Source organism: Pituophis catenifer, unplaced genomic scaffold (assembly GCF_029215685.1).
Source record: "Pituophis catenifer annectens isolate HBS135680 unplaced genomic scaffold, rPitCat1.0.hap2 SCAF_7, whole genome shotgun sequence".
NCBI lineage: Eukaryota > Metazoa > Chordata > Lepidosauria > Squamata > Colubridae > Pituophis > Pituophis catenifer.
Window position 1 is genome coordinate 25,074,440 of NW_027256887.1, and position 12,199 is coordinate 25,086,638.

At 32.8% G+C, this 12,199-nt stretch overlaps 1 protein-coding gene across 1 annotated transcript in view; it reads left to right on the plus strand.

Annotated features, from left to right (window-relative positions):
* Window positions 1-12,199, plus strand: part of ANKRD26 (ankyrin repeat domain containing 26) — a 94,526-nt gene that overhangs the window by 16,086 nt on the left and 66,241 nt on the right. Inside the window, exons 7-17 of the mRNA XM_070946608.1 lie at window positions 422-455; window positions 546-615; window positions 3,635-3,695; window positions 3,798-3,991; window positions 6,650-6,743; window positions 7,463-7,530; window positions 7,772-7,874; window positions 9,922-9,938; window positions 10,033-10,114; window positions 10,199-10,243; window positions 10,692-10,874. Coding sequence (XP_070802709.1) covers window positions 422-455; window positions 546-615; window positions 3,635-3,695; window positions 3,798-3,991; window positions 6,650-6,743; window positions 7,463-7,530; window positions 7,772-7,874; window positions 9,922-9,938; window positions 10,033-10,114; window positions 10,199-10,243; window positions 10,692-10,874 — 951 coding nt within the window. The remainder of the gene's footprint in view (window positions 1-421; window positions 456-545; window positions 616-3,634; window positions 3,696-3,797; window positions 3,992-6,649; window positions 6,744-7,462; window positions 7,531-7,771; window positions 7,875-9,921; window positions 9,939-10,032; window positions 10,115-10,198; window positions 10,244-10,691; window positions 10,875-12,199) is intronic.

Below are 12,199 nucleotides of genomic sequence, written 5' to 3' on the forward strand. Positions count from 1 at the left end.
TGAATGCTTATCGGTTTTTTTGTGCATGTGAGCTTTTTTCATATTTCACTCTTAGAATAACATGTAATTCTTTTATTGAAAAATATAAAATTGCTACTATGGAAATGGAAATTCCATAAAACAAAAAGTAAAAGTGTTAAATATGAACTTCTGTGCAATCTAAGATGCAATTGACTGCAAATATTTATACCGAATATAACTTCCAGTTTAAAAATTGGATAAGCTTACAATAAATACAAAAATTAATTAAATAATGTTTGCCAACTTTTGTATAGCTACTGAGTAAGTTTTTTTTATTTTTAAGATATTTTTCTTCATTTAAACTTCTGCAGTTTGATTTACTGTAATATTAAAAAATCTTTATAATTTTTTGTACCTTGAATGCATTTTTATTTTTCTTTGTGTTTGGATTTTTTTACAGTTTTTGATAACCACTCTTCTGGAGATTCTATAAGGTAAGATTTAAATTTTGATTTAAATTCAGGAAGTTCTGGAAAAGGATAGATTCTTATTTATATATATATATATATGCATCTCTGTTTAAGCAATTCTGAAAAAACAGATGATGATAGCTGGCTTTCTTCAGAAGAGGAGGAACTAGGCTCCAGTCCCAAGGTAGGATTTTGTACAATGAACACTCAAAACCTCTAACAATGAGAGACTTGTTATGGTACTAATTAATACTTGTTTGGATGGAAAGAAAATATGAACTTCAATTTAGATCTTAAGTTTAATGCAATACATACAGCTTGAGCTGTGGTGGTGCAGTGATTAGAATGCAGTATTGTAGGCTAATTCTGCTGATGGCCAATTGGCTGCACTTCGGCAGTTCGAGTCTCACAGGCTCAATGTTGACTCAGCCTTCCATCTTTCTGAGGTCAGTAAAATGAAGATCCAGATTGTTGGGGGCAATATGCTGACTTTGTAAATCACTTAGAAAGGGCTGTAAAGCACTATGAAGTGATATATAAGTCTAAGTGCTACTGCTATTGATTGTTATAGCTAATCAGTATTCAGACTTTACAGATGAGATTCTAAATGAAATTACAGGAAAACTAAAGCAAAAGGTTTTAATCTGAGATTTGAATGCAGCCATGGAATAAGGGAACAGGTAGAGCAGTTTGAATATCCTATCCTAGTTTCAAGAATGTGGATACTACCTGAAAAATGCCCTATAGTTTTCTGAATCAGAAAACATATTTTGATCTGCAATCACAACAAAACATCTCCTTTTGTGATGGTTCCATCAGAAAGTTTCATGTGCCTTGTTTCCAATACAGTAGTTCAAAATACTTTTAACTACTGTATTTTTCGGAGTATAAGACGTACCTTTTTACCCCCCAAAAGGGGATGAAAATTTAGGTGCGTCTTATACACCAAATGTAGCTCTGCCCACCCACTGGCCCCCACCCTTTGGCCTGTGCCTCGCAGCAGTTACCTCCTTGCAAGCAAACAGCAAGAAAAAACAGCCCCTTTCAGCTTCAGCATAGATTAATTAGCACAAGTTGATTAGATCGGCCTCCCGACTCAGCTGATTTGCTCTCAGCTGTTTTGCGCAGGGCTCTCATGCTTGCTGCAAAAAGTGCTGGAGCAGATTTTTTTCCCCTAGCTATGCTGAAAAAACGAAACTGAAAGTAAAGCAGGCTCTTTGCTGCAACCTGACAAAATGAGGCAGAGAGATTTCTTTTTCTTTTTTCTCACCAAAAAAGGTAGGTGCAAACAATGGGAAATTTAGGGCAAAAGAGAGTTCAAGATTTTAAAACACAAAAGAAAAAAAGCTCTATTTAACTATGGAATTGTAATAATTGAGATACTATTAATTGTATATTGTGTTGAAAGCAGAAATGGTTAAGTTGTGGTTTGGAGGAATATATGGGGAAAATTATTTGGTTTATTATTATTGGTAAATATAATTAATTGATTTGTAGGAAATTGGATTGCATGGAAATAATTGGAATATTCATGTTCATATTGATTAATATACAAAAAACATAGTTATAACTAATTGATTTATATAAAAATGTTGAATTTTTATTAAACAATTGTAATATTAAATAATTAACCAATGTGAGGATGGATATAAAAATAGATGACAATGGGAAGGGGTATAATATAGAATAGAAGGGAAAAATTGAATTTGATTAAGATTAGAGATGAGGATGAAGGGTAATATTGAGTTTTTTAAAAAAATAGAGGAGGAATAAATATGGCAAAAAGGAAATATAGAAATTGTAAATTTAATTGAAATGACTAAACACTATTTAAATTTGTGAACCAGCCAAACACTCTGTTCAAAGAAAATACATTGTATGTATGTGTGTTTGTCTAAAAAAAAAAAAAAACTTTTTTTTTTAAAAAAACAACCAAAAAAGGTAGGTGCATCTTATACTCCGAAAAATACGGTTATTTCATGTGAAAGAAAATAATTCATAGTGTTCCACTGTGGAGAATGTTGAGAATTTAAAACATGTGCTTTGGTTTTTGTTCTAGTTTCACAAAAATAGGAGGGAGAGCAGGCCATTCAAGCTCCACCAATACCCATTCTACAGGAAAAGAGATTAAAACATTCAAAAGAATTCCTATAGCAAACAATGTAAACAGCAGTTAAGCCCATATTTTGCACCTTGGCAGACCTGTGCCACAGAACTGAGCCCAGAGAAGAAACAGGCAACAGATGGTAGATTTGGTTCAAAGCAAATGCATACTTATTCACTTTCATACTAATAAGCACCCAAGCATATGATATAGATTAACTACATAAAATTGTAATTTAAATGTATTATAAAACTATTCTATAATTCTGAAATTGTTTCCATTCTCTAAATATGTGCTTTTAATTGCTCTTCTGCACTTCAGCCCTTTAACTAGTTCCATTGAATAGTAGCAAGAATAGGATGAACTTGCTGTTTTATTGATTGATAATTCTTCATACTTCATGGTATGTAAGTATTTAAAACTAGCCAGTCACTGAACATAAAATCATGTAGAACAAAATACCCCAATCTTAGAACAAAAAGTTTGGTTTTGAATTTGGAAAAAAAACATTGGAACAGGAAGTATTTTCTAAGATGAGACGAAAAAGCTGTGCTGAGCTCTGGATTGAGTATGATTTTGTACTACCCTGTTTTCCCCAAAATAAGACATCCCCTGATAATAAGCCCAATTGGGCTTTTGAACGCATGGCAATAAGGCCAAGCGCTTATTTCAGGGTTCAAAAAAATATAAGACAGGGTTTTATTTTCGAAGAAACATGGTAATATCTGGGTCACTCTTTGTCATTTGAAAAATATGCATAGAATCAGAATTAAAAGAGGCTATTTATTCAAAAATTCAATCTCTTGCTTAATGCAATATTCCAAACTAAAGCACCCTAGTCAGGTGGCTAGAATTAAAATAATATGTTTTTATCAGTGTGGTATTACTATGGATAGAAGTTTGGACTAGATCAGGAAGACAGAAGTTCCACACTGTTTTAAGTTTGACTTAGCTCATACATTGTTTGCAGAATAAAATAGGAAAGGGAGGGTTGATACATTTATAACTCTAGGTTTTTTGAAAGAAGAGCAAAATATAAAGATATATAGCAATGCTTGTTACAGTGAAAACCTCTGTCCATTTCAACTTTTATTGTTAGAAACCAGAAAAACCAAGTTTGGCTCAGCTAATGAAAGTTCCATGGGACTTCTTGAAAAAATGTAAGTTGCTTGAACAAAATAAGTTATGATTATACGGCTTATCTACAGAAAACATTAATTTAATGTTTTAATCTCTCTGTGTGTGTTTGTATTTTGATACAGTAGATGAGAAAGATTGCACTTTCCGAACAGAACCCTTAGGCAGTTCACAGCAAAATAAAGCAGATTATGAATTTGAAGAATGCAATGAATCCCTTCCTAAGTCTTTGTTCCAAGTCAAAACCTTCCCTCATTCTGTCCATTCCTCACCTGGCTCCTTTTCCAAATGTTCCCAGAGAACATTGCATTCTAAACAGGTAATAAGTTTGAATTTATCCATTGTATTTTATTATTTATTGTATGTTTTTATACCCACATGTGATTTTGTGAAGACAATGAAAACAAAAATCAGTCAAAAGAAAATATGCAAAAAAAAATTAACCACAATAAGCAAGAATTAAATGATTCTGATAGTTCTTTTGCAAGCAATAAGGAAGAAGAATTTGATGGGAAGAGGAAAGAAGAGAAGAAAAATGAAAAAGAGGAGGAAAAGGAAGAGGAGGAGGAGGAGGAGGAAGAAGAGGAGGAGGAAGAAGAGGAGGAGGAAAAAATAAAAGAAATGGAGGAGCACTTCAATACAGAAAGGGAGGAAGAAAACATAAAAAAATATTGGACCAAGGCACAAGATAAGGAAGATGAATATGTTGACAAATTAGGAGGGAAAGAACATTCCAGAGAAAATGAACATGAGAGGGAAGCAAATCAGTTTAAGTGTAATAATGAACCACACAATGTACAAAATGAAAAGATGCAAGATGGTACTAATATTTCTGAAGCTTTTATATCTGGTCATTCTGAATCTTCACATGACCATACAATTACTAACAAGGTAAATAAGGAACAGCCTAAACATACAGTTGAAAAAGAATCTAGTTATGAAAATCAATTTCAGAAGTTACAAAAACTCCAGGACACAGAGAATAATAATAAATTGTCATATGAGAATCAAAATCAGTTTTGCAAAGCTGTTTTTTCTTTGGAGAATGTTGAAAAAACTACGCTCTTTACTTTCTCAACTAACTCTCATGAAAATGGCATGGATTCCGTTCTGGATGATATTGAAAGTCATAATTCTGGATCAGAAGCAGAACTCAGAAAAAATACAAGTACACAACAGAATATTAGGAATCCTGATTTTGCAGGATATCAGATCTCTGGAAAAAAGGAATGTGTGGATTCAAAAAAACTGGAAGAAGCAATATATGAGCCAGCAATATATAAATATAGTGAGGATGAACATCTGAAAACTTTCCAATCTGATTTGAAAGTAAGTGAATCTATTGCAAAGGCAAAGAGTTCATAAATAAAAAACTGTACTTTAACAAGCTTGTTCATTAATGATATTTTAATGGCACAGGAGAAATAACATCCATTCCAAATCATTTAGAGCAGGGGTCCCCAACCCTTGGGCCGCAGTCTGTTCGAAACCTGACCGTGGGAGAAATGGGCAAGCATGTGTGTGTGAAGCTCCACTCGCACAAGTGGTGGGCAAGTGCACACGAAGCTCCATTCGAACTAGCAGAGGGTGCTTGTGCTCGCACATGAAGTGGGAGTAGAACTTCGCAAGCGCAAAGACCCTCCACTCAAGGAGTCTCCACTCACATGAGCGGAGCTTCATTCCCAAGCGCAATTATCAGCTGCGAGTGGAGCTTCACATGCGAGTGCAAGGACCCTTCACTCATGCTTGATCTCCATTTGCGTGAGGAGAGGGCATGCATGCGCTCTGCTTGCACAAGTGGAACTACGCACGTTCCTGCCACTCATACGTCCCTTCTCCCATGTCAGGGCAGGCCACCAAGATGGAAAGGTTGGGGACCACTGATTTAGAGCACAGAATCCAGATTAATTCATAGATTTGATAATATTCAGATGAATTAAAAATACCCAACTGGCTTAATAGTTCTATATACAATTCAAGATGTTGATTTTCTATGAAGCCAAAATTACTTATAGCTAGAATAGACACTATTTTTTACTTACCTATTCATTCATTCATTTATCAAACAAAATTACAAATTTGAACAAACAAAATGAAAAAAACTAAAATGCAACAGGGACAATAGGCACCTTAGTGCACTTACACACATCCCCAGATTGCATACCCAGTCTTTAAGAATGGCTTCTAATTTTTTTCTCAAAATTAATTTTATAATTGTTAGTTTGTCTTTTAATTGTAAATTGCTTGGAAGATGGTACAAAAAAAATAAGGCATACAGATTCATACTATAACACAGTTATGTATATTTATAGGTTAATTTGATTAAGAATTGTTTTTTATTTTATTGATTAATAAAATGATGGTAATAATAACCACTATTTGTTAATGGTAATAATAACTATGCATAATATATTTAACAAATAAATAATAAGTATACATAGTGAAAATGTATAATTTATGGTCTTGGTAATTTTAGATAAATGTTCAGCTTTTCTAGTATTATAAAATGTCACATTTTACATTATACTGAAGATACTTTAGTTCAGTGTTTCTTAAACTTTTTTCTCTCAGGGCTTTTTCCCACTTTTAAAAATTATGGAGGTCCCCAAAAGAGCTTTTGTTTGGATGGATTATATATATCAATATTTATCATATTAAAAATTAAAATTGATGCATTTCCTTCTCATGATTATTTGATGGAATTTTAATATTGTATTTTTCAGCATAGGCTGCCAAATAATTTTGATTTTTTTTAATTCCTGGGAGAGTCCTAGATCACTGCTCTAGTTTATTGCTTACAGTACATATGTGAATATATATTCTTGGCAATATCCCAGACAGTTTATGACTCCCTGATAAAATCACATAGATTAAAATTTTAGTCATAAATTCTAAAGACTTCCTTAAAGTAATAACAGAACATTGCAATTTCCAATTGCTATATACAATAAAGACTGAATGTTGTTCTTTCTGTTAGGAGAAACCTTCAAAAGATGAAGAAGGTGGTGAACAGGATATTGCCAATAAAAAAAGTATTGTTTGTAGGCAGTCTTGGAATATCTCACCAAAAGGTATAAGTTTTAGTTATTAACTAGTCTGCATCACATGCAAATTAGCAATAATAAAGTCACTTCTCATATTTATGCATCATAGTTTCATTAAGCTAATAGTTTAATAACTAAAATTCATGAAACCAATAATTAATTGGTTATTGCCATGAATTTTAATATAGTTTAATATAAGATTAAAATATATAAACAAAATTGTTTCTGGAAATAGCCTATTTGTAAATAAGTGATTTATTATGAACTGGACATCTATTGGGATGCTGTCATTCTTTAAAGTGTTATATTTCAGTTTTCATGTTTAAAAACTTCAGTGGCTGGTTTCTGAAAATCTGTGTAAGGAGAAGGTTGTTTTCTTTTCTGAAAACAACTTTTTTTTTAATTTGGGGGCTAACCAAGAAGATTCAATTAATTTTGCTTTGGCGTCTCAGCAATATTTCAGTAAAAGTAGTGTGCGTAGGTAATGTCAGAATGCAGCTATGAAAAGTATTTACTTATTTAAATTTAATAATTGCCCTATAATCTAGTTAACTCTTTTGTCTTGCCTTATCAAGGTGTTATACAATAATAAGACTGAGGAATGATAAATTGGCAGAACCAATCAAACATGGAGGTGGAGGAATGAATAGTGTGTGGCAATACTTTTCAAATCTGAATTGCCACAATCAATTTTTCAATAATGAACACTGAGTATTTTGTAAAGAATTTACTATTTTATTTTATAGCTAAATCAACTTCGGTTGAGGACAAAGATGAAGAGGAGAAGTGTACAGAATCTCCATGGGATTCAGAAGTAGGTTTTTAAAATTTTCTGTGCTCTATGACTTCAAAGAAATACCTCCATTTTAAAATCTGATTTGATTTATTGTTTCTCGTATTAATCAGTTTTAGCTTCTAGTGTTTATGTTCTCTGTAATTAAAAGCTTTCATAATATGTTCAGGAATATCTTTCTTTTTCTACAAAAAGAAAGATAAACAAAATGGGTATGATTATAGTTGTATGTATGTTTCTCATGTATGTGTGTTTCCAATAGTATACTTCAGAAAGCCCCAGGAAGCCAACTATTAGTTCTTTGCCTACATCTCCTGCCAAAACTGGAATACACATGCACAGTATTATAGAAGAACCATTTAATGGTAAATACATCATAAATTATCCTTTTTATATCAACATACATAAATATTTTAAATGTTTTTCAGTCATTTAGATATGAAAAATATAATGGAGTGGCTAAGGGTTGTGTGTGGGGGGGGGGCTGTTTGGTAGGAGGGTGGATTTATATATTGCCAGTAAATTTATATAACTGAATAAAATCTTATCCTGGGTCTACATGATTCAAGTTGTGCCTTCATGTACAGGTTATAATTATATATTTTCCTCCTACAATAATCCTATGAAATATCTAACAAAGAATACAAAGAAGGGCGCAGGCAAGAAAAAATAGAAAAGGAGAAAGAATAAAGTAAAGAAAAAGAAAAGAAAAATATAAAGAATTATCACAAGTACAAACAATTTTAATAAGTTATCTCCTCTTAAAATACAACAAATGACATGTTCTTCCCACATTCTATTTCTTATCTATAAACAAACATATAACACCTAATCATTTTATTCCTGGTGTCAGCAACAGTCCAGTAATGGTTACCATAAATAACATATCTATTTTAATCTTGATTGATTAAAACACGTTTATATTCATTACTTTTGTTTCTAACAACCTTGATCTTTAGTTCCTTCAAATGTTGTCAATGAAGTTGATTTATTTTCATTTTCATTTTATTTTCATTTTTTCATTCTTCAAAACTTTAAGAACCCTCTCTTGTAAATCCAATATAGGAAAATTATCCAAGTTACTCCCTTGGTTTGTTATCTCTATATACCTTTACCTTTACTTTTATTATGACATCAGCCATTGTTTTGTATTTCCAGTATAACATCTTTTCCCATTGTTCAGAAATAACTTTCAATACATCCAGTGTTAAAATATTTTGTTTCACACTGTATTAGCAAGTCAAGTTTCTTCTTCTTTAATTATAATCTTTAGTTCCTTAAAGTTCCCGCTGGCATCCAATTTTGAAGTCTTGTCTTAATATTTTTTTTTTAATCAAAAGCATTTTCTTATGGAAAATATTCTTTTTTAAAAAAATTTGTAATTTTTTATTGAATTAAAAACATACACACACAGAAAAGAAAAAAGAACACGAACAAGTACAAAATAAGACAATACAGAACATATGCAACATTTAAACATAATATCTTATTTCTTAAGAAAATACATCAGTAAATTGTATTTCTCAATATATATTCTCACATCTCACCTTATATAACGATATTATTTGAAGTTTTGTTGTAACTCTGTTGTATTTCCTTGGTACACGATTTGGTTCAAATCTTTTAGGATCATCTTTTTATTTGGTTTTCCTTTTCTCTAGCCATTGATACCACTTTTGCCAAACCAGATAGTATTCAGATTCTTCCTTTTCTTGGATTTCTTTAGTGAGTTTGTCCATCTCGGAACATTCTCTTATGGAAAATATTCTTATAATTAATTTGAAAGCCTTATTTCAAATTTATCTGGCCCCTTAGTCCATTTGTAATTTTCTAAAATCAAAGTTTTAATCTTTTGTTATTTATATTCCACAAAAAACTTAAATCCTTAACTTCATATTTAAATTTTGTTTTACTGAGAATTGGAAAAAACCCTCACCTGGTGCTGTAAAACATGTTGATCCAAAGGTTCTTAATAGCCAAAAAGCAGTTAACAAGCAATTTTGAAAGTGATTAGAATAGGAAGTATGTCAGCCCGGTTCCTTTTAAAGGCACTTACTGCTGTTTGAGCAAGTTGATTATTACCTTGTCTCCCACAGCTCTAGACCTGCCAAAGAGGGGCTATCTTGCGAGAAGCAACTGTCTAAAGCACCTGGGGACAATGTCAAGTCTCCTCTTTGTCTGGGCAGGACTTACAAAGAGCGGGTCTACTTGCCAGCTCTTCATTATGCTCCAGTTATTGGCTCTGCTTTTTGGGAGCTGTCTCCAATTCGTCATTTCTTCCTAGAAGTTTTGTTTGTTATATTTGTAACAAATAAATATTGTATTATACTTGTAATACAAGAGTGGGATTCACATAAATTTAAAAGTTGCAGTACATTATCTAGGTAACTTGTTTCCCTTTTTTTTCCCTAGGAAAACCAGGTTTGCAGGTTAGTACTACTTTTGTTACATGAACTTTATTTAACTATTTTTATGACTACATTGTGGTATCTTATTTCATTCTTCGCTGAATTATCTTTATAGCAAAAGATCTCAAAAGAAAACTTGGTATGTGAATCTCCTGCTCCTGTTCTAAAGAAGGCAATCATAGAAAAGCAAAAATCAGGTAACTACATTATATGGGGTTTAAAATATTATATCATACATATTATTGCATATTTTATATTCTAATATCATTAATTTCTTTCAGATTTAATGGAAGAACTTGGTTTGGATGAAGCAGATGATATTGAAGGTCCTCAAATACTATGCATATTTATGTATCATACATTTGAAAGTATTTAAGCACATCAGATTTTGCCATGTATTGCAAAAACAATTAAAATTAAATTTTGCTTATGAAACTAAATGTTGTATACTCTAAAAAAAGACATGTACTTGTACTTTTCTGTTAAACTATAGAAGATTGAAGATTAAATTCTTTTCATTTGGGATGTGCATAAATAAATGTAATGGTTAAGTCAAAATAGTTTCTAGTACCTATCAGTATTTTAAGAACCAAATGCTGATATATTACAGATGTAGGAATGTTTCAGCCATAGACTTTTTTATTGTTAATATTAGCAACCTAATAGATCTTTGTATTACTTGATTTCAAAATACATTCGATTAACATTTGCTAAACTATTGTATGTTGTTGTATTTACTACTTTGATCTTTTTTTAATATTTTTTTGTTTTTAGATACATCTGACTGGGATTCTACCAGTGTTTCTCTTAAAAGCTCTCCATGTGCTAAACCAGCTGACATGTTTATGTTGGAAGATCAGGTATCTCCACATCAATTAATAGAAACAAATGTTACACCTGAAATCTCCATGCCTGTGAAGGAAGACTCAGATACTCAAAACATAATTTCTTCGAAAGGTAGCTGATGTCATTTTTAATAAAATCAAAGTTTTCTGCAGGAGGAAGGAGAATAATTCTGATCCCAATTTAAATAACCCTGATCCAAAACAAATAATTCATTGTTTCTTCCACTCTTCTGCTGGAAACATTCTGACATCCCGAAGTGACTCAGAATGATAGTTTATTATACTGCTTTGTTAATTAAAAGGCAAGGTTGTTGTTGTTGTTTTTTCTGTAGAAAAGAAGTCCTTTCCTTCCAAGAGAAGATTGAAATCTAATAAAGCCTTCCATTGGCTGCAGATAGAGGATGACATTTTTAAAAAATTTTCCTTCTTATATTCCATTAATAAATCCACAGGCAGTAGTAGCTGGAAGGAAAAACAGATAAAGCACTATGTCCTTTCTTGGGTAGAATTCAACAGTGGATTCAGTCATTTGTTTCTTCATTCCATAGTGGATAACCTAGCACCGATCAGATTGCATAGTTAAAATCTAGAGGCAAAATATATTTGAAATAATTTCAATAAAAGTTTAAGTGCTTTGTACACCTTAATTGGGGGATTTTCTGCCATTCTTCCTTGCAAACCCTCTCAAGCTTAGTCAGGTTGGATGGTGACCGTCGGTGGACAGCCATTTTCAAGTCCTTCCAGAGATGTTCAATAGGGTTCAAGTCAGGGCTCTGGCTGGGCCACTCCAGGACATTCACAGAGTTGTCTCCTGTGTTTTCCTTGTGTGCTTAGGGTCATTGTCATGTTGGAAAGTGAAGCTTTGGCCCAGTCTGAGGTCCTGAGCACTGTGGAACAGGTTTTCATTGAGGATATTCCTGTATTTTGCTCCATTCAGGTTTCCGTTAACCCTGACCAGTCTTCCAGTCCCTGCTACTGAAAAACACCCCCACAGCATGATGCTACCACCATGCTTCACTGTTGGGATGGTATTGGGCAGGTGATAAGCAGTGCCTGGTTTCTTCCAGACATATTGTTTAGAATTGAGGCCAAACAATTCAATCTTGGTTTTATCAGAACAGAGAATCTTGTTCCTCACAGTCCTTCAGGTGCTTTTTTGCAAACTCCCAAGTGGGTTTTCATGTGTTATGCATTGAGAGGTTTCTGTCTAGCCACTGTGCCAAAAAGCCTAGTTTGGTGGAGGGCTGCAATGATGGTTGTCCTTTTGGAACTCTGTCCATCTCCACATAGGATCTCTGGAGCTCAGTCAGAGTAACCATCGGGTTCATAGTTACTTCTCTTACTAAGGCTCTTATCTCCCAATTGCTCAGTTTGACCAGAGGACCAGCACTTGGAAGAGTCCTGGTTGTGCCAGACATCTTCAATTTGAGAATGATT